This window comes from Trachurus japonicus, chromosome 22 (genome assembly GCF_045865225.1).
Source record: "Trachurus japonicus isolate A0001 chromosome 22, Traja_1.0".
Taxonomy (NCBI): Eukaryota; Metazoa; Chordata; class Actinopteri; order Carangiformes; family Carangidae; genus Trachurus; species Trachurus japonicus.
In genome coordinates, this window is record NC_140928.1 from 6,861,921 (window position 1) to 6,885,191 (window position 23,271).

Below are 23,271 nucleotides of genomic sequence, written 5' to 3' on the forward strand. Positions count from 1 at the left end.
TTGTTTTCCTCTTGATTTTTATTTCATCTCTCTCTCTCTCTCTCTCTGTCTGTTGACTGTTGTTGTTTCCAGTGGCTCCAGTTTACTTTGCTGTATCATGTTCATGTTAACTTCGCTCTCTTTCGCTCAATACACTGACAAACAGGCATGTCATGTAATATTGATTTTTTTTTTTTTTTTTCTGTGCCTGGTGAGAATATTTCCTTTTTTCACTTCGTCAGACTTTCAATATTTTCCTTTTTGTACACGTTTCCTTTCTATCTCTCTGGCTTTTTTTCCCTAATTTTTCATATTTTTTGGGTCGTTTTTACCTTTTTAACCATCTTTTCTGTCTTTTTTCTTCCTTCTTTCATACTGATGTTTTAGCTTTGGTGACACAAAACAGTGTGTTTTCTTTGCAGGTGTGCACATGACAATTTCCCTCTTTCTTTATTCAGTAGCTACAATCAGATAAACCTCTTCCTGGGTTGATTTTATTTTATGTCTATATTCTCTCATTGATTCGGTTTCATTTGATATGCCTACTACAGTACATGTATTTAAAATTTGAAAAAATCCTCTCCCGTTGCTTTTTCCTTTCCATCCGTTTCTTCTCCTGTCATCTCTCGCTGTGTGTTTTCAGGAAAAGTGCAGCAGAGTGAGGATGTCAATTTGCTTTTTGCTGTGGCGGCGGTGCAGTGTGCACATGGTAATTTCCTCCTTTCCTCACTCAATACGGCCAAACAAAGCGCCCACAAAGAAATATTGAAGAACATTTACAATTTCCTGGGCTTTGAAAGCAGCGTGGCCATGTGGGAATAAGATTTTAAAACAACAACAACAAAACAAAAAAAACACTGATATCCTGTCTTTTTGTGTCACTTCTTCTCTGGGATTAAGATAAAAACAATACATTTTCTTTTTTTTCTTTGTGGTTTCTCTTCTCTCTGTGATGTCTCCACTTCTCCTGCTCTTCACTTTCTGCTTCTCTTTTACTGTTTCACTCCTCATTTCTTTGTTTTTCCTCTCTGTCTCTATTCAGAAAAGTGCTCTGGCTGCTTTATTATGGTGATTTAAATTTTTATTTTTTTTCCCTTATACCACAGAAACAAATAATCTCGTCTCGGGAATATTGATTTTTCTGTTGTTGTTTTTGTTTTTGTGTTTTTATTAAATTGATTTTTTTTTTTGAATAAGAAAAACAAAATCAATAGACAGGATGAAAAACATCTGTATAATCCTGGATGAAGGAGCTCCGACGGGGACATTTGACGCGTCTGGCCGCCTGACGGAGCGCACGAAGCGGACACAGTCTCCTCCGGCAGTCGCTGCCTGTAGGTCGCTGAAGCTGGATCCTCCTTCTCCTCCTCCTCCTCCTCTTCCCAACACCTCCTCCTCCTCCTCCTCCTCCTCTCACTTGTATTTTTCTCCACCTTTGTGTTGTGATCGTCTCTCCCACTCAGTCTGTTTCTCACACCCACCCCGGTACCCCCTCCTCCTCCTCCTCCTCCTCCCTCCTCCTCCTCTCCTTCCCATCCCACCCTACCCCATCCACCAACCCCTCCACCACCACCACCACCTCCTCCCCCTCTCCTCCTTTTAGCATCTGAAAAGACCACTGAGTGAGAATCGATGGCGCAGAGGCCCGCTTGACAGGACAATAAACCACAAAGAAGGGGTGAGTTTTTTTCTCTCCTCTCGCTCTCTTTCTCTTTCTCTCCTCTTCTCTTCTTCCTCCTCTTGGTTGTTTTTTTTTTTTTTTTTTTTTCTCCTCTCTGAATTGCGGAATTACTCAAATGGCACAACGATAAGAGGAGAGAAGAGAACCGCTCGGGGGGTTGGCTGTGTGGTTTGTGTGTGGAGGTGATAGCTATTTAACACAAGGCATCTTTTGTTACCGCGATATGATTTATATACAGCAGGCGTCAGCTGCCGAGCTCCCACTCACTGAGGGAAATAATAATAATAAATGATAATAATAATATTAATAATAATAATAACAATAACAATAATGATAAAATAATCAGAGAAAAACACCACAAACGTGCAGCCAGCGGCTCCGCATCCTCGCATCGTGTGGGACATTAATTTCACATGAACACATTCACCTTACGTAACCTGTCTAAATGCATCAGAGGAGCCCCGGTGCTGTTATTTGCCGGAGAAGAAGCAGAGGAAGAAGAATATCATCATGTGCATCTCTCTCTGTCTCTCTGTATGTGTGTGTCCGCTGCAGATTTAGATGAGGCTCGCTTGTGTGTTTTTTCTCTTTGCCTGGATTTCATTGGGCGATGCGGAACCTTGAGGGTGTTAATGCGGTTGTCGTGTTGTAAACAAAAAATATGTCAGCGGGGATCGGAGAGGAGGAGAGGGGAGGTTTGTGTTTCTGTGTCTGTCTGTGTGGATGTTATTGTTTTTTCTCTCTCTCTGTGAGTGTGTGAGTGTGTATGTGTGTGTGTTTATTTCTAAGAACGAAGGGACCTCCCCGAGAAAATGAGCTGCAAGGAGGCAGCGATGTGATGTTAGAGAGGAGAATCATCATCATCCTCATCATCATCGGCTTTAACACGAGCCAAGCGTTTCCACATTGCTGCTGCTGCTTCTTCAGTGTGTGTGTGTGTGTGTGTGTGTGTGTGTGTGTGTGTGTGTGTGTATGTGTGTGTGTGTTTCAGCCATGAGGAAGGAGAGAGGAGGAGGACAAGTCACATCCAAGGCGCAGGGGGAGCCGTCTATTTACAGCTGAGGCGTTTCAGATGTCTAGTGATATGCAGCCACAACAATAGCTCCCATTCCCCCCCATTAGATCAGATCAGCCTCCTCAGGCATGATCAATACATGCACGATATGATGATGATGAGGATGATGATGATGATGATATTATTGGGGATGATTGACCAGGTTTTGGTCCTGCTCTACTGATCTCTACCCTGCATCCCTTGCCTATACCAGAAGCTTCCTCCTTCAGCCGTTGTTATGTGTCATTTTCATATTTCTCACATTCTCTGTTGTAAATTGTTTTCTTGTCTGTAACAACATCTATTGCACGTCTGTCCGTCCTGGGTGAGGGATCCCTCCTCTGTTGCTCACCCTGAGGTTTCTCTGACTTTTCCCTGTTAAAATGGTTTTCCATGGAGTTTTTCCTCAGTCGATGTGAGGGTCTAAGGGCAGAGGATGTTGTTATGATGCCATGTAAAGCCCTTTGAGACAAACTGTTTATAAAAACGGGCTATACAAATAAAATTGCCTTGCCTTATACCCAGACAGACCACAGCATCAACTTCTTGCCCAAACTGATGAATCATGTATTGATCTTATGTCTAAACCGGTGAGATGATGATGAGAGCGAGTGTTTTGGCTTCTGTAACCTCAAGTGACCTGACGACATGTGGTGTCTGTGTGTGTGTGTGTGTGTATGTGTGTGTCTGTGTGTCCCTTCCTCCTCTTCCTCCTGCAGCCTCTCAGCACCGTGAGGACGCAGCGATGCCCCAGCAGCAGAGGGAGGAGGACCTGTCTCCGTCTCCGTCCCCGTCCCGCCGCCTCGGCCTGGCTTCCACCCGCCTCCAGACACCGAAGCCCGGCCACGACTTCCCATGAGGCCACCAGCAGCACTCAGCCTGACCGCTCTGTATGGGGCCTCCCACATATGAAGTAGGTTGGACTCAGGGTCAGTGTTAAAACCTGCTGACATCAATGCTTCCTGTGAAATGTCTCAGTGTTTTTCTTCTCAAAAACAGTAGAATAACTCACACTTTCACCTCTAAAAATGATTTTAAATGAAACAATCGCACTCACTTTGCTCCAAACTGACGTAAATGAGCTTCACTTTGAAGGGCCACAACAAGCCACAAAGATAGGAAACTATCATGTGTGCAAACCTGTGGGCTGAAGTAATTTGTCTATTGATGAATATTCAATCAACAGAAATAACAATCTTATCAGTCATATGAATCTTTTACGAGCCAAAAAGGCCACACTTTATATGAGCTTTTATGTATAACTTAGATAAAACAGTGTGGAAATGTGTATTGTACTATTTAATGACAATCTTTAGTGCAAACAGTTCATTAATTGACATTATTCATGTTTACATCTGTTTTTTTTATAGCAGCATTTCATACAAAACAGAAAAGCAAACAAGCACATGCACAATATATATATCACTCATGCAGCAGCTTTCTGGTTGACCAGTTGTGGTTTGCAGGAGTTTATCAGACTCTTATTTTTGAGACATCTCCAAAGAGGTTGTTTGCTAATGAAAATAAACTGAGATTGCAGCCGTCATGACAATTAAAACACATGTAATGATCTGACTTTTCCCTCGATGATCAATCACGACGCCGTCTGTCCTCCTCTGCTTCCCTTTAGTTGACATGGAGGATGAAGATGGGACTTGTCTACTTGATGTTTTGTGGTGAGTTTGTCCAAATCTGCTGGAATGAAAACAACTAAACCTCCTTTTTTTTTTTTTACTATATAATAATCTCCTCCTTCTCTTTCTCTCTCTCCGTCTTCGCAGTGATCCCCAAGCCCTGAACGACTTCCTTCATGGGACCAATGAGGTAACAAAAGTCGACTTAAATAGAGAGAAAATCAATAGTGCAAATGATAAATCTGAGATGGGGAGTATTTCTTGTGAGACGTGTGGTGGTGGAACGAGGGTGGGAAAGAGTCATAATTTGACAGTGCATGCATGTAGAACGAGTGTAAACGAGCCCAGCCCCCAAAATCGACTGATTTTTTCTCCCACCACAGCTGCAGACTGAAGACCTGCTCATTAACTCCTCCTCTGGGGAGCCCTCCCTCTTCGCAGATGCCCCGGTGAGTGTCTGGATCCGCCGCCAGCAGCAGCAGCAGCAGCGTCACAACAACCAGCAATTTTTTTTTCTTTTCCCTCCCAGGAGGATGAGTTTTCTCTCTCCTTCTGTGCTTCCTGTTAAAGTGATAGTTCACCCAAAATTCAAATTTCACTCATTATCTACTCACCCTCATGTCAACTAAGAGCTGTGAGAGTCCTCCGTTCCTTCTCTGAGTTATGGGGGGATCCGCGCAGCAGTATTTGTCCATATAATGGTTGTGAATGGATACCAACTTTCTTCGTCCAAAAAGACACACCAAAAAACATCTAAATACCTCCATACTCTGTAATGTCTCTCTTGTATTGAAGCCCCGACATGAGAAATTGTTCTGAAAAAAAGTAAATAAGTCTATATTTTAAGCTTGTTTGTAGCGGAAGCTCCCAGTGTCTCGGTTCACTGCTCTTCCTGTGTCAGTGCAAATCATCTTGCGTGATTTGCATGGCCGACGGAACAATTTCTCACGTCGGGGCTTCAATACCAGAGGGACATTACAGACGAGCAGTATGGAGGTATTTGGATGTTTTTTGGTGTGTCTTTTTGGACGAAGAAAGTTGGTATCCATTCACAACCATATGGACAAATACTGCTGCACGGACCCCCCCCCTCGTAACTCAGAGAAGCCACGGAGGACTTTGAACCTTCTCACAGCTCTTAGTCGACATGAGGGTGAGTAGATAATGAGTGAAATTTGAATTTTGGGTGAACTATCCCTTTATTAACTCCTGCTAATCACACACTTCTCCCCTCTCTCTCACTCCTTTCCCTCTCTCCTGTTGCTTCTTCCTCCTCCAGAGCCCCGTCTCTCTGCTGGGAGACGGCCGGGACTCCCCAGACACGCCTCCGCCCGGCTGCGTGGACCTGTCCTTCCTGGAGGAGGCCCTGCTGTCATCGCCGGAGGGTGGAGACGACGACGAGCCGCAGGTGGTGCAGGGCGGATGCGAGGCGAAGAAGGGAGAAGTGCAGGAGGCGGAGGAGGCGGAGGTCAATCAATCTATCAATCAATCAATGCAACAGCAGGAGCACACAGAGCAAATATACTGAACACACAGCATAATAAATTACAATAAATTACAAATCGCAATACAGACCCGTTTCTCTCAAAAAGGGTCCTATGTTCCCCGGTCACAATACATACTGGGGAACATAGGAACCGTTTTCTGAAAAAGAGTCCTATGTTTCCCACTGTTGCCGGTCGATGGGCTCTCTCTACTTATCTGGACCCTCTCTCTCTCTGGCCTGTCTAGCCTCTACCTGGTCTTTTTACTAAACTTAACCAACTCCTTTCTTCATTGCCTAAAACCCAACCAATGGGACAATTACACTTCTCACTCAAAGTCACAACTCAACTTCTCACTCAAAAATAGCCAAAAATCTGCAAAGTCACAACTCCACTTCCAGGTATGGGTACAAAAATTGCATGTTCATCAGGTCCTTTGGGGGAAAAGCGGGGAACATAGGACCCTTTTTCTAAAAAAGGGTCCTATGTTCCCCGCTTCCATACAAAGTGGGGAACATAGGACCCGGGGAACATAGGGATGAATGACCCCCTAAAGAGTCTAAGCAGTGAACCTGATGGTAAAAACTGAAACTGTTTATGTAAGGGGATGAGAGCAGCCGGACAAGATGGAGCTTGCTTTCTTGATCTGCTGTTTGTTGTAGAGTTCTTGTAAAGTTTGTTGTGCAGACCCAATGGTTTTACTGCTAACACTTGACAACCTTATTGAGTAGGTTTCTGTCTTTAACTTTCAGGTGGCATGCGACATCCTGCAGCAGAGCCTGCAGGAGGCCGAGATCACGGAGCAGACCATGGCTCTGGAGGCCGGTCTGGCCCAGCCGGGGGACAACCTGTCCCTGTACTCGCCCGCTCCCCTCCTCTCTCCTCCCACCACCATCCCATTCGTGCCCAAGTCTGTGACCTTGCCCGTCGCCGCCACGTTGCCCATGAGAGACACCCAGGCGGCGGTGGAGCCTCCGCAGCCGTCGCTGCTGGCCGTCGGACCCGGCTGCCCGTCGCTGAAACCCGCCGCTCCTCCTCAGCTGATGGGGCTCCTGCCTGGAAACGTGTTCCCCGCTCCGTCTCCAGAGACCTCCTTCTCTCTGAGTCCGGCCCAGGGCTCCAGTATGATCATCCACAAGGCCGTGACCACTCGACCTCTCATCACGCCGACCCTGAGAGCAGGGGCGGCGGCGGCGGCGGCGCAGGGCATCGTCCTGCAGCGGGCCCCTCTCCCCATCCAGCCCAAGCTCCCCATCAGCATCCAGCCCAGACTGGTTCAAATTAGCCCCAAGCCGTCTGGGCAGAAACACACCCCAGGTCTCACATTCACCGCTCCTCCAAACATTTTACTGTCCCAATCTCCAGGACAGAAGCCGACAGCTCCGCCGCCGCCGCCGCAGCAGCAGCAGCAGCAGCAGCCGCCGGCGGCGGCGGCCCAGCAGCTCCCCAAGCCGCTCAGCCTGCAGCTGGTCAACCAGGGCGGCTCCTTCGTGCTCCAGCCTCAGGGACTCTTCCAAGGCCAAAACCACCAGTTCCTTCTTCCGGGGCAGTCTCCCGTCACGATCTCTCAACCCGCCAGCGCAGCCGCTCGCAGCCACCACCAGGGCCCCATGGACGGCTCCCAGATCCTCGCCGTGCCCCAGAGACAGCTCAACTTCAGCCCGGTCTTCACCACCCCCACGGGGCAGCTCGCGCTCCGCCAGGCCACCGTGCTTTCAGGACCTTTGCATCTGCAGTCGGCGCCTCCCACGGTCTTCCAGATGCCGGCACAGCTGGCGGGAGCCTACACGCCGGGAGGAGGGCAGGGGCAGCGCGCCGCCACGCTGGTCCACAGCAACGCTCTCGGGAACCACATCACTCTGATCAACAGTTCAGGGGTTCTCCCTCCGGATCTCACCTCCATCTCGATCGTCAACGGGCTCCCCTTCGCCGCCGCCCCGGCCCCGGCCCCGGCGCCACCGGAGGCGCAGCTGAGCCTCCAGCAGGCGTCTGTGGTGCTGCTGCCGCCGGAGAGAGCTGCCGTGCAAGAAGAGAGGACGACGGCTTCAGAGGAAACTTTCCACCAGCTGCCACAGGTGAGCTGTCACATCTGTCAGTCTGTCAGTCTGTCAGTCAGTCTGTCAGTCTGTCTGTCTGCAGCGTCAACACGTTCCTCTGAGGACAGAGAGAGAAGGAAATCTGACATGACAGCTAAAGGTTCAGTTCTGTGTGTTTATGGTGGATTTTTTTCTGCAGCTTTCACCAAGAAACCAGATTTTTTTTAAAAACAGCAGATATGAACGTCTGTTTGTGGCTGAGTCACGGGGAGCAAAAAAAGTCCAACCGCTCATTTCTCCGACAACCTATTGAGTTATTCTACAGTGTTACGGTTTAGGGTTAGGGTTACTTAAGTCAGAGAAATGGGAGGTCAGACTAATGGAGACGCAAAAATAAAGAAATGTATGGTCGGAGAAATGGGTAGTCAGAGAAATAGGAAGTTGGAGAAATAGGTAATCTGAAAGACGCCCCTGATCCACACACCTCATCAGATTTGCTGCCACTGCCTTTCTTTTTATTTGTGCACATTAGTTTCTCTTTGTTTTTATAGCCTACTGTAGAAAACCTCTTGGTCGACTGGGTTAAAGGTAGTCTGGAGTTTTGTTTGTTGCAGTTTGTAAACAAAACATTGAAACTCGGCCCCTCCTCTCGGGCTCAACTGTGCAGCCTCCTGCGCCTGCGAGCAGCGGACCGTAAAGGAAAGGAAATACAGTCCGAGTGAAGCGCTGGAGCCGTGGGCCGACAGCCGACTGTCACCAACACCGGGAGCCTCCGGTGTTATGTTGTTATGCCGTTGTGGTGAGCTGGGAAGACGGTGTTAGCGGTGGATGCTAACTGCTACCGCTAGCCGAAGTGGGCGCATGACGTCTGTCCGACTACCCATTTCTCCGACCACCCATTTCTCCGACTCCGACCATACATTTCTTTATTTTTGCGTCATAAGTCCGACCTCCCACTTCTCCGACTTAAGTAGCCCTAACCCTTAACCTTACCCTAAACCTAACCTTAACACTGTAGAATGGGTAGTCGGAGAAATGAGCCGTCGGACTTGTGGGCAGTCGGACTGACGTATGCTCCCCAGCCGAAGTTAGCATCGAGCTAGTTCAGCACAACACCCCTAATACTTGTTACCACTCGAAGCTTTAGTTGTCGGTGACGGTCGGGAATTGATCCGTGGCTCCAACGCTTCACTCAGACTGTATTTCTTTTTCTTTGCGGTCCTGACTGCTGCTGCTGAGAGAGAGACGTGCTAGCACTCAGGGACGGGGAGCATACGTCAGTCCGACTGCCCACAAGTCCGACGGCTCATTTCTCCGACTACCCATTCTACAGTGTTGAGGTTAGGCTGATGACGCAAAAATAAAGAAATGTATGGTCGGAGTCGGAGAAATGGGTGGTCGGAGAAATGGGTAGTCGGACAGACGTCATGCGCCCCTCAGGGACAGCTAGTGCAGCTAGCAGCCCTGAGCCCTCCTACTCTGCTGCACGTAGCTTCACCTGAGCTCCATTATTGGCTGGAGAGAAAACACAGACTCTCTCGCTGTCCACCCAGAAACGTCCCTGTGCACAACAAAACAGTCCAAATACAGGCAGGGGGAGGGGGCGCTGCAGAAACAGGACTAGAAGCCCATGGGTGATGATCTTTTTTTTACAATCTATGGTGATGATTGATGGTTGATTTCGATCTGACGCGATTCAGAGTTGAAACACACTATAAAATGTAAATGAGTCATCAGAGCCTTATCTATTTGTATCTTAAAAACAAAAAGTTAGAATATTTGGTAACCTTTTAATTTACAGGCTGCTAATTATGTGATAATGTCAAGAAATAGCCAAGAAATAACGGTAAATTTCACAGTAATGTCAAGAAATACAGCCAAGAAATAATGACTGATTGCGTAGAAATAGCCCAGAAATAGCGACTTGGTGGAGAAAAATTCTGGCTTTGAAAAAAGTATGAAAAGCATGTGTAATCTTTTGCCTTTTCCTTCATTAATATGAAATTGACCGTTATTTCTTGGCAATTTCTTGACATTATCATGTAATTAGTGGCCTATAGCTTAATTAAAGGGTTACCGAATAGTTTTGTTTTGCACTTTTGCCTGTCGAATGATCAAATACCCCACTGGTCTTATTTAAAACCCGGTGGTTGTGAGGTTTTAGCTGACTCCCTCTCCTCTCCCTCTGCAGCCCTACGGACACGTCCTCCAACACGTCTCGGTGCAGCCGGCCCCCGCAGCTCTGCAGGCCTCCCCCCCTCCCGTCGTCACGGTCCTGCAGCAGCAGCAGCAGCAGCAGCAGCATCAGCCTCCTCCTCTTCCTCCTCCTGAACCACCTCTGGCCCCGGATCCAGCTGTGGAGATCCCCAAACTTTTGATGCCCTCGGCGGAAATGAACCAAGTGGTGGAGGAGGTGGCTCACTCGATGAGCCAGAACCCGTCCTTCATGCAACATCTGCAACAGGTCAGAGGCTCAGAGAGTCATAGATAGATAGATAGATAGATCGATAGATAGATAGATAGATAGATAGATAGATAGATAGATAGATAGATAGATAGATATTCATTTTTAATCTGTTTTTTTAAAGCAGTATTTCATACACAACAGAAATGCAAATAAGCACATGGACAATATCACTCATGCAGCAGTTTTCTGGTTGACCAGTTGTAGTTTTAGTCCAGTCTGCTGCAGGAGTTTATCAGACTATTATTTCTGAGACATTTCTAAAAGGATCAGTAACTCCTAAAGGTTGTTTGATAACAAAAATAAACTCAGATTGCAGCCATGATAACAATTAAAACATTAAAAAATGATCTGACTTTTCCCTCGATGATCAATCATGAAATTCTTATGCCCGGTTGCTCCAAAAGGAAATGCGCAAAGGAAATAAATAAAATGCAAAGAGAAAATATATGATAAAATATATCCTACAATGTCTAAAACAATGAAAATATACTCTACTAGTGTAGAAGGAACATCCTAAGCATAATGTAAATACAGTGCTACATAGTTTAAATACAATACAAAGAGATCAGATGTTTGTGAGTCTTGATCAGGAACAGGATTATTATTATTATTATTAGGATTTAGTGACTGATTAATTTATCTGTGTGATCAGTGGGTTTATAATTTGCTGCACAGATATACAGCTCAGATTGTAGTTTAATCTGTAATGAGATATGAATATGAACCATATGTTGCTTTGTGGCATTATAAGCAGACACAAAGTCTATATAAAATTTAAATTTTAACTTTATTGACACCAGGAGACAAAACTAGAGAATCTGGATTGATCTGGTCCAGTTGGATGTAAGGATTGATGATGTGTTGATGATGTTCTCTGTGTTCCTGTCACAGCAAGCACTCAGCTCTCCCATCGCATCGGAGCTGCTGGTGGGAGCGCTGCCGGTGGTGCCGATGGCGTCTCTGTCCTCCCCCGTGGCCAATGAGAGAGAGCCGCAGCCTCAGACCCGCCCCGTCCCGGGTCAGGACGCCCACGCCGCGATGTCCGACCAGTGCGTGGAGGCGTCTCCGCTCCACTCGGACCTCGAGGACACGTCGCTGCTCTGCTCCTCCCCGGTTCTTCAAGACAGCGGGAGAACAACGGCGGTGACACCTCAGATTCCTCTGCCCGGACCTGAGAGCTCGCTCCCCGCCCCGACCGCGGCCCCCCAGCCCCCCGTCGAGCCTCAAGTCCAGTACCAGCTCCCTCATCAGCTCCAGGTCTCGCAGGCCTTGTTTGCCCAGAACCAGGTGCAGATCCAGCCGTCCGTCCCCCAGCCTCCGCCCTCGACCCACTCCTCCGTCCACAGCAGCCCGTCCTCTCTGCTCGCCAGCGTCTCGGTGCCTCAGCAGCAGCAGCCCGATCCCACGGCTGCTGCTGCTGTCTCCACGGGAGGAGACGACTCCGCTGTCCAACAGCACACCACACAAAACAGTGAGTGTCTCTCTGACGCCGACTCCTCATCATTACTGATCTCCAATCATCATCGTCATCATCGCTGTCACTGTGTCGTCCTCTCAGAGCCGACAGCTGCCTTGGCCGTGGAGAGTAAAGCGTTTGCTCTCGATGTCCGTCCACTCTCTCCTGCGGCCCCGGGTGTCCAGGCTCCCAGAGAGTGTGGCCCCCCCCAGACCAACCAGCAGACTGGCACCAAGGTGGGAGATCCATGCACTTTAATAATCCTTGTAGTCACAGCAGTATAGGTTCATTACCTTTAATTATCGGTGCATGTTGTTTTGAGATCAGAGGGGCAGAGACGTGAGCTGCTCAGTGAACACAATGGAGGTGAATGGTACAGGTCCCCTGTCCCTCATCAAACTCATCAAATACACAATCCAACAACTCCCAAACGCTCTGGTGGACAAGTTGTGACCTGCACATTCTACCTGCTATGAAATAATCATGTAACATTATGTAACATTACAACACATGAAGCAAATACTCAGAACTACTTGCGTTTTTGAAATCACTCCGCCCAGCAGCCGTGTCTGGAATGTAGTTCCGGCTGCATTTGCCTCTAAAACAACTCTGTCTCATAATGTTACATGATTATCTCATAGCGTGGTGAATGTGCAGGTCACAACTTGTCCACCAGAGCGTTTTGGAGTTGTTGGATTGTGTATTTGATGAGTTTGATGAGGGACAGGGGACCTGTACCGTTCACCTCCATTGTGTTCACTGAGCAGCTCACGTCTCTGCCCCGCCGATCTCAAAACAACATGCACCGACAATTAAAGATAACAAACCTACTGCTATGACTATAGGGATTATGGCAGGAGGGGAATTTGCCAAAATGTTGAACTATCCCTTTAATAATGTAGATTTTATAACTGGAAAAAATCCATATGAACTGAACACGGCTGCAGCTCCAGATTATTTTCTTTATGAATGAATCTGTCAGTAATTTTCTCAACCGAGTGATAAATTGTTTAACCAATCAAACTTTCATTTCTACGATATAAAATGACAAATATTCATCTGTTTTTACAAATAGAAAATATTAAAAAAAAAGCATTTTCTTTCACACTCTGAGAAATAATGAGCAGTAAAGTTTCCTACAATGAATCAGAAGTAGCTTCTTCTCGGCTGATTTGGCGCCGGTCTCGAAACAGAGGTAGTGAGCTTTGAAATGATGATTTGTTAAATGCATCAGATTTATTATTAATGACTTGAAATTGCTCTCCTGTCTCCGTCCTTTGATCTCATCCAAAATGTTGTGTGTGTGTGCCAGCTGGCAGGTCCTCCAGAGCCGCAGAGAGAGGAGAGGCTCACACCAGCAATGCGCCGGCACAGGTAACGAAACCAACAACACACTCTGATCCGGCTCCCGCACCGACGAGGAGAGTTCAACAACCGCACTCAGATCGAGAAGAGAAATATCCAACCACACAAACTCACAACGGATGTTTTTTAAATAGTCTATCTCCCCGAAAACCTAAAGGAATAGTTCACCCAAAGAATGAAATCCAGTCATTATTGACTCACCCTCATGCTGATGAATACTCCAGAGTAGTTTTTTGTTCCTCAAAGTGCATTTGGAGACCCGGGAGGCCGGTTCGTAGTCCAACAAAAACCAGAGTTTACTCAAAACAACGTCATTTAGGACATTTTTACAGCCTCAACAGTCCTGTATTGTGCTCTGACGTTCACGTGCACCAGGCAAATTCAATACAGGACTGTTTAGGCTGTAAAAATATATATAAATGACGTTGTTTCGAGTAAACTCTGGACTATATCCCTTCAGGACACTTGGATTGCAACGGACGAGCAGTAAGGAGGAATATTACAAGGTTTTTATGTAGCTTTATGGACCTTTTTGTGTCAAGCCCTATTGACTCTCGTATAAAGTTTTCGTTGGACTACGAACCGGCCTCCCGGGTCTCCAGATGCACTTTGAGGAAGAAAAAACTACTCCGGAGTATTCATCAGCACGAGGGTGAGTCAATAATGACTTGATTTCATTTTTTGGTGAACTATTCCTTTAAGGAAACTTATACTAAGGCAGATCATGAAGATGCAGATTCATATCTTTGGATGTAGCTGTTTCTTATTGATCAAATGACAAATCGGAGTGATCGGAGACAAACAGAGTAACTTGTTTCCTCCTCTGGATTGTAGCTACTCGTCATGTTCTTGGATGTGATGCAGAGCAGAGGAGCTTTTCTTACCTCTGTTAATTTATTAATTGAATAACAGTTGGCTGGTTTCACCGACATGGATTAAGCCTGATCCTTCACTAATGTGTTTTAATCTCAGTCCTCCAGGACTCATTTTACTACGATCACTACGTTCACAACTGCAGCTAACTGTCTACTACTAATACTGATGCTGTTGCAGAGGGCAAAGTAGGAAACTGCCCCAAGTGCTTCACTTGCTCTTCGCTCATTTATAGGATTTGAATTTTCTTTGTGGGATTTCTTTTGCACAACAAAAGTGTAATTTTATATATATATATATATATATATATATATATATATATATATATATATATATATATATATATATATATATATATATAAATAAAGTTACAAAGTGTCTATGTAATAAAAACATCTATGAACACACTCGACAAACATTAGTACATCACAGTCAGTGAATCATAAGTGCAGCATAAATGTTCATCTAAATAGTTTTTTAATCATTTACTGACACTTTATTAATGATTTTATGAACGACCATCATCTCTGCTTAATTCATAAAGGCTGAATCCATCATTTCATTAAGTGTGAAAATTAAGTAATTAATGACATTATAGACGATCGTATTAATCCAGAGTTAAACAATTATAACTGCATTTAGTATTAATTACACTCTAATTAGAAACAATTTAGGAAGAATGCTTTATAAATGATTGATTGAGCATTTTATAATGTTAACAAATGTTGAATAGTGTTATCAAATGGCTTTACATTAATGATACTGTCATTACTGCTTTTGCTGCTGCTTCTCCTCTTTCCTTACTAATCAGCTGATAACTACCGATCAATAACTGTTGCATTAGAATCAGTTAATGATAAAATCTAGTTAATATATAACATTGTTGTATTTCAGCGCTGTTTATCTCCAGTCTAACTCCGCCCTCCCCTCCTCTCCGTGCCCTTCAGGTTCCAGCAGCAGCTCTGTTTGGACCACGGCGCTGTTCAGCGCCCGATCACCGGCCCGGCCTTTTCCACCCTGAGGGACGCCGTGAGACGCCTGCTGCCGTACCACAGCTGCGCCGGACACCCGCCGACGCAGAGCGACTTCAGTCTGGGTCAGTGAGTCAGCATCAGTGTTACACCACATTGAGATGCTCAAGGACAAACTTCAGTTAAAAAGGCCATGATGCAATTTACTGACATAATGACGGACGGGGTTGTGTTTGTAAGGAGAAGTGGAGACAATAACACAAAGTAGGTGAATATTTGGTATTTATTTGGCTATTTATAATGTTTATATGGACACTGGGTGTGCTGTTTTCTATGTAAAGGCCCTGGTGTTAAATAGACTTTATTATAAGTCAAGTCAAGCACATTTAAAAACAACAAATTGTGACCAAAGTGCTTTACAATTATGTACAAAACTAGAACAACAACGTCAAAAGAATATAAAAAGAGAGAGACAGAGGGTGAAGAATGAACTGTTTGTGGCAAATTATTCCACATTTTAACATAAATACTTCAGATAAACGGCACTTTTGGTGAGAGGGGAGAGTTATTTTGTCCAGTTTCGTGACATGATTCCACCTCTCCATCGATAAAATCCTGTGGATGTCTCATCACATTTTTCAAGGTCAAAACAAACCTACAGTTTTGCAACTTTCACCAAAATATCGCCCCAATACTACAGAAGCTTTTGTCCATTTAAACTCATTACAAATTATGAAGTCCATCACTCTGTTTTTTTCTGTAAAACTTATTATCTCCTCCCACAATTTTTGCTCAATTGACACCAAACTTGCTGGAGAGCATCTTCAGACTGTCCTCCACAAACGATTCACACAGATCTTTGATTTATTGAAAATTGAGGTGGTTGATGAAGTTTGGCAAATATCAGAGTTTTATCTCAAAAACTGAATTTTTGAGAACATTTTGAATTCTGCTCTCATTGGAACAACTGTGGTCAATATAAGAGTGGCAATTTGTAAACATCAGATTTTCTCTTATGAAGCAAAACACTTATCGTTAAAAACAAATCACCAACATTTCCAAGCTGTCTAGATGCAATTTATGTATTATCAGATTTTTGTTTAGATAACACAATTCGATTCAAACTGCTGCCCGGCCAAAACAAACCTGTGAACGAGCTCCTAATATCTCACATTGATGTGCGATGAACGTGGTTACAGACGTTGTATATGCAAAGGTCACATCTATAACTATAATCTCTCTCTCTCTCACAGTGGACCAGGAGTTTGACACAGTGTCTGGTTTCCTGCTGAAACGCACCAAGGACATGGTCAACAAATACAGGCAGCTACTGGTCAGAGAAGCCCAGGTGAGACTCTCTGCAGCTGGATTTATGAGCTTTTTTACCGCGTGTGTCCGGTTACGACTCCCCAGTCGGAGCTAAACCTGGATATTAATTAACCTTTCAGCTTTAGAAATCATCACCACCACCACCACATAACCGCAGTAAACTTCAGCTGCTAATGAGACCAGGCGGCTCTTTGTTTGTTTAACACGTGTAAAATAAGCAGCGAGGACGTCAGGATGTGATACAGATGTGATACAGAGGAGATGCAGCACTGTGGTCTGGTGGTTTTGATGAAAAACAGCAGGATCAAACAGCAGGAGCCTAAATGAGTCCGTTTGAGAAGGTTTAAATTAAAGTGATGCCGATCGTAACAAGAAGTAACAGCGGGTTAGACGTTAGGAAAACATCACATCTAAGCCTTTATCTCCAAAGTAATCCCCTAAAATTTGGACTTTAAGTGGCCTCTGCCTCTGAGTAAAAAAATGTTTCATGCTAATTCACAGCTTCACACATATAATCAGTCACTGTCGACACATTTTAAACTCATACTTCTTGTTGTTTTTCTCTATTTTTTAAAAACAAATTTGACTGAAATTTAAAGGGACACCTAAATGAAATAAAATAGACCTTTATTGGACCTTTAATGTAAAATAAGTTTAAGTAGCTTCAGCATTTATAGTGATACACCAACATTTTTTTTCGTGTCTTGCCTCACTCCCGAGTCCATGACCAGCAGATAGACACCATCCTTTCGACTGTGCGTGCAGTAACAAGGGAGATAGAGCCGTATCGCCCGTAATTAGCTTAGCTCAAACACTGGAAGTGTATAGGTAGTGTTAGCCTGCCTCTTACCGCAGCCGAAATCAGCAGTCAGAAGCTGATTTCATTTTAGCTCTAAACTCTGTAAATAGGCTATATCACTTTATCAACATTTCAAACATGTTAACACGAGAAAGTAGCCGTTTAGATCAGCAGTGTGTCGTTAATTTGTCTAAATACCAGCTGTTTACAATTTTCTTTGGACGAATTCGGCGCTACTCAAGCTAGCCGTTGTGGCCAACGCACTTCCGGTTACTTTCACAAAATAAAACACCCGTTGCCCTTTACATACAGAAAACCATGACGATAGAATTTGTGCTTTTACTTTGAAATAGGAAGCTAACCTACCCTCGATGTAGCTAGCTGGAGCCAAAATAAAGCGTTTTTGCTTGAACCCTCCGTTTTAACCGATCTCGGCATTTGACCGCTCAAGATGCCTTACTGGAGAGTTTTGTCAGCTCTGAGACGAAGATCGGTCCGCAGTTTCCGTTTAGAGTTGCTGAAGAGTTTCTGATGACTTTAGGTGGAGGCAGGCTAACACTAGCTATACACTTCCAGCATTTGAGCTAAGCTAATTACAGGCGATACGGCTCTATCTCCCTAATTACTGCACGCACAGTCGAAAGGATGGTGTCTATCTGCTTGTCATGGACTCGGGAGTGAGACAAGACAAGTAAAAAAAAAATGTTGGTGTATCCCTTTAACACAAACACATCAGATCACAATAACAGAATAAAGTCAAATAAAGTTCAAATGGTGCAAAGGATTGCTGTCACAATGTCGAACTGGTTTCCACAGCAGGAGAGTCCGTCGGCGGAGATGGTGATGCTGGAGCGTCTCTTCCTTCAGGCCGAGCGATACGCTTTAGCGGAGGACCGGCGGAGAGCCCGCAGAGACCCAGGTCAGTGTCCCGCCAGGAGATAATAACCATCATCACCACCTACTTCATTTCATCTGAGTGTGTGTGTGTGTGTGTGTGTGTGTGTGTGTGTGTGTGTGTGTGTTTTGCTGAGAAAGATGTTATTTCAAATCCCAGGACTGAGACAGAGAAAAACCTGGACGGGGGTAAATGAGGAAAGTGAATTAGTGACACAGTTTCTCCTTTTTTTTTCTCTTCTTTTCTCTTTTTTCTCACAAACTAATTTAGCGACGCCTCAGAGCGCGACACTTAACCTCCATATTTGCTTCAGAGCAGCTCCCAGGTGTGAATGTGTAATTAAGCTGTGTAAATGTGGAGCGAGGGCGTGCTGAGAAAGACTCAGCGTGGCGACGGAAAAATTACATGTGAGAGGTTAAGAGCAAATTAAAGCAGGGTTGTTTTGTTAATTAAAAAGTTGGAGAGGAGGTGAAGGGAGGTGGAGGGGGGGGAGGAAGCTCTTGAAAACTGTTAAATGTCAGAGCGAGTCCATGTCCGACCCCGGGAGTTATGAATGAGTAATAATCCACAGACACATTACAGAGAGTCTCTCCAGTGATATTTGACGCTCTCTAAAAATAAAACCCTTCATTTTTTATTAATGATGTTTTATTCACAGAGACAGAAGCATCGCTGTGTTTGTAACATATTCACACATTAATGTTGTTTGTGAAAATAAAAGCATGTGGCTTATTGTTGGAGAAAAACAGCAGGATCAAACAGCAGGAGCCTAAACGAGTCAGTAAATAAAAGTGAAGCCTTGTACGGGACGTAACAGTGGGTTCGACGATAGGAAAACATAATTTTATCTCCAAAGTAATCCCCTGAAATTTGACTTAAAAAATGTTTTCATACTATTTTACAGCTTCACACACATGATCCATCACTGTCGACACATTATAAACTCATGCAAATGGTTTGCTGGGTAACCCTTTAATTTAAAGGCAGCTAATTATGTGATAATTTCTAGAAATAGCCAAGAAAAAACGGTCGGTTTCATAGTAATGTCATGTTTTCATGCTTTGAATTTTTTGGGAAAGGCCCAAATTTTTCTCCACCAAGTCTTCTTGCAATTGACCATTATTTCTGGGCTGTTTCTACACAATCAATTGTTATTTCTTGGCTGTATTTCTTTACATTACTATGAAATAGACCATAATTTCTAAGCCATTTCTAGACATTATGATGCAATTAATTGTTATTTCTTGACTATTTCTTGACATTATCACTTAATTAGCGGCCTGCAAATAAAGGGTCACATAGCTCAATCACAAATCACAAAAATGTGATCATAAGGTGGTGACACTGTGAATTTATCAATGTATTAGAGCAAAGGTTTCACAATAAAAGCATTTTTAAAGTAACAAACACAGGAGCATTTAGGACAGTGTTTTTCAACCTTGCGGTCGGGACCCCACATGGGGTCGCCTGGAATTCGAATAGGGTCGCCTGAAATGTCTAGTAATTGATAATAAATAAATAAAAAATACTGATGAAATTTTTTTTTTTAACAAATAATTATTCTTTTTAAAATTATGATTAAAAACACCACACACAATCTTAAACAGCTGTATTCTATACCTTCACTTTCTCGAATATAAATCGATTGATGTGCAAAATGGGGTCACAAGCCAAAAAAGGTTTGAAACCACAGATTTGGGCTTTAAAACAGAGATATCATCAACAAAAAGGAAAAAACTACGGAAGCCCTGAAAGGACTTTTAACTTATTTTTATCAAATTTTGTCAGGATCGTCCATTCATTTTTCTGGAGAAAGAAAAGAAAGGAAAATAACAAAACAAAACAAAACAAGTCTTTTTCACAGTTGACCTTCGCCGCCTCCTCTCTCTCCTCCAGAGTCCTTCATGATGGCCTTGGCTACATCAGCGTCTTCCCCTCACGGTGCCCCTCCCCCCTCCTCCTCCTCCTCCTCCTCCGGCCCCTCCCACCTCTGCTCCTCCTCCTCCGACAGCCCCTCCTCTCCACCGGCGTGGACCCGGCTGTCCGACCGGCCCCCGGGGCTGAAGACGTACCGCTCCAGCTCCCGCGGCGCCCTCCGGCTCACCATCAAACACGAGTCCGGCTCCCGTAAGGTCGTCCACAACTCGGCCTGCGACCCCGGACTCAAGAGGGACCACACGGGGCAGCTGACCAACGGCGGCGGAGGAGGAGGAGGAGGAACCTTGAATGAACGCCACTCTCAGGTAAGGATGTCACAATTACTTGTTTTCACAATTAATTGCGGTATTAAATGCCACAATTATTTAATCGTAAAGATTCCTAAATACCGTCACTTTCCAAAAAGATCAGCGCACGGAATGTAAACAAAGTTACGCAACATTATGAACAATATGAATCATCATCATCATAAATTATGTTAATGCCAACACTGAACTGGTAGGAATTTAAATGTTAGTGCCTCATTTGTAAGAAAAAAAGGATCTGAAGGATTGATAATTGGTCCTATATTAATAGATACTATTACTACTACTACGCTACGGAGGCTAATGGGATTTCTTGGTTTCCCTCAACAAACTCATCAAATACACAATCCAACAACTCCAAAACGCTCTGGTGGACAAGTTGTGACCTGCACATTCACCACACTATGAGATAATAACAGAACGTTACCAGACAGAGTTGTTTTCTAGGTAAATTCAGAGACTGCTTGATGAAAAACTGTCCCTGAAGGCAACGCGCATCAGCGGTTTTGCATGAATTTACCTCTAAAACAACTCTGTCTGGTAACGTTCTGTTATTATCTCATAGTGTGGTGAATGTGCAGGTCACAACTTGTCCACCAGAGCGTTTTGGAGTTGTTGGATTGTGTATTTGATGAGTTTGACGAGGGAAACCAAGAAATCCCATTAGCCTCCGTAGCGTAGCTCTGAGCACCTCACGGCTCTGCTCCGCCGTTCTAAAAATAGCTTGCACCGACAATTAAAGGTAACGAACCTACTGCTATGACTATAGGGATTATGGCAATGGGCCAATTTGCCAAAATGTTGAACCAACCCTTTAACCCTTATGTGGTGTTCGGGTCAAATTGACCCGTTTCAAATTTTTACTAAAAGAAAAAATATACAAGGATACGACTTTTCGACCTGAAAATCCATGGCCTTGGCTTATTTTATGTGAAGAACGTGTGAAAGAAAAAAAAAATATTGACATGATATGCTACAATACCCCTACGCATTTATGTCCTTCATAGGATGTTCGGGTCAATTTGACCCGGATGAAATACATTGACTGACTGACAGACAGGCAGATACACACACACACACACACACACACACACTTACATGGACGCAGACACACACAAACACACACACATATACAAACACACACACACAAACACACAGAGACACACACACACTTACATGGACACAGACACACACAAACACATGGACACACACGCACAGACACACAGAGACACACACACACTTACATGGACACAGACACACAAACACACACAGAGACACACACACACACACACACGGACACACACACATGCACAGAGACACACACACACTTACATGGACACAGACACACACGCACGCACACACAAACGCACGCACAGACACACAGAGACACAAACACTTACATGGACACAGACACACAAACACACGCAAGCACACACAGGGACACACACACACACTTACATGGACACAGACACACACAAACACGCACACACAAACACACAGAGACACACACAAACACACGCACACACAGAGACATGGACACAGACACACAAACACGCACACACAGAGACACACACATGGACACAGACACACACAAACTTACATGGACATAGAAACACACAGACACACAAACACACGCACACACACACAGAGACACACACACACTTATATGGACACAGACACACACACAGACACGCAAACACACACACACACACAGAGACACACACATGGACAGTGGACACAGACACACACACGCACAGACACATTATTTTTCATAGATAAACATGATTTATGCTATCCAAGGCTTTACTATAGTGGATTTTTTACATACATTATAACTTTATCACAAAAAACGAATGACACTTCCATTGTTAAATGTGATCTAGCAGAGATTAATTGCAAACATGATTCATGTATGTTATCTATATTGTTTGGAACTGAGATAAAGAAAATATATGTTGGAGTTTTTTTATGTAAATATTTAGTTCTATATTTATTTTAAAACCAACAATAATGTTCCGGGTCAATTTGACCCGAACAGTTCCAAAGGGTCCAAAATGTGAACATAACACAAGGGTTAAATAATTTGTTTATATAATTGGCAATGCAATTATATTTTGACTATATATGATTTTACACATTCATAGTGTTATAATAATCGTGATAATTGTGACATCCCTACTCTCAGGCACCCAACGGAGCCTCGCCCCCCCAGCAGCATCCTCAGCAGGACGAGGAGGAGATCTCCAACGGCGCTCCGCCTGGTGGGAACGCCGCCGCAGAGGAAGTCACACAGACGGCGCCCGATTCCAAAATAAAAGCCCCAAATCCTCTTTCTATGCCAGAGCCGCCGCTGCAGGCCGCTTGCTTCGAGTTGCCGCCGCCAACCAGAGATGTCAGCGCCCCCAAACTGAAATGCTACAGGGCGGATGTGTCGTCGCCTCAGCAACGGTTCAGCCCACCGCCGCCGCTCCAAGAGGACAACATGCTCAGCGAACATCTGCAGAGCGCCATCGACAGCATCCTGGAGCTCCAGCGTCTGCAGGGCCCCTCCGCGGTCTCCACGACGACCAGGGTCTCCACGACGACGGGCCCCTCGCTGGACCAGGCGGTCACCAGCATCCTAGAGGGACACCTGTGAGGTCGCCGGATCCAGATGTTTCCTCCTGCAGCATCTGGACACGGAAACATCTGTCTGAGGTGGGATGACGACGACGATGGGATGAGACAAAGTAAAAAAAAAAAAAGGTGTTATTTGACTTCTGATCTGCTTCCTGTTCGGAGCGAGAAGAGATTTTGTGGAGAGGAGGAGGGGGTTTCAGATTTTTTACTTTTAAAGGAACTGATTGTTTTGAAGGAGGAAAATGAAGAGGCACTATAATATGAGAGATGCATACAGTACAACAGTTACCAGACGACAGCACTATCTATAGTCTGATAGATGTTAGATACTTCATTTCGATGTACGTTTGTGGACAAAAAAAAAAAGAAAAAAAGTCTATTTGAAT

General features: G+C 44.7%; 1 protein-coding gene across 1 annotated transcript; it reads left to right on the forward strand.

The window, feature by feature from the left end:
* Positions 1-1,521: 1,521 nt before the first annotated feature.
* LOC146963346 (BRD4-interacting chromatin-remodeling complex-associated protein) lies at positions 1,522-22,978 on the forward strand. The gene is made up of 16 exons (XM_085767830.1): positions 1,522-1,657; positions 3,434-3,627; positions 4,345-4,390; positions 4,496-4,538; positions 4,732-4,797; positions 5,628-5,816; positions 6,585-7,907; positions 10,060-10,332; positions 11,227-11,806; positions 11,894-12,027; positions 13,104-13,165; positions 14,977-15,125; positions 16,254-16,348; positions 17,945-18,047; positions 19,920-20,266; positions 22,452-22,978. Exons 3-16 carry the CDS (start codon positions 4,350-4,352, stop codon positions 22,902-22,904), a joined length of 3,858 nt encoding a protein of 1,285 aa, XP_085623956.1. The 5' UTR covers positions 1,522-1,657; positions 3,434-3,627; positions 4,345-4,349; the 3' UTR covers positions 22,905-22,978.
* Positions 22,979-23,271: the final 293 nt, after the last annotated feature.

Bases quoted from the DNA above. Each gene is read 5' to 3' on its own strand.
- LOC146963346 (XM_085767830.1), top strand. From the start codon at position 4,350: ATGGAGGATGAAGATGGGACTTGTCTACTTGATGTTTTGTG. The intron at 15,126-16,253 runs GTCAGTGAGTCA...TCTCTCTCACAG, and splicing joins GCAGAGCGACTTCAGTCTGG to TGGACCAGGAGTTTGACACA. The intron at 16,349-17,944 runs GTGAGACTCTCT...TGGTTTCCACAG, and splicing joins TACTGGTCAGAGAAGCCCAG to CAGGAGAGTCCGTCGGCGGA.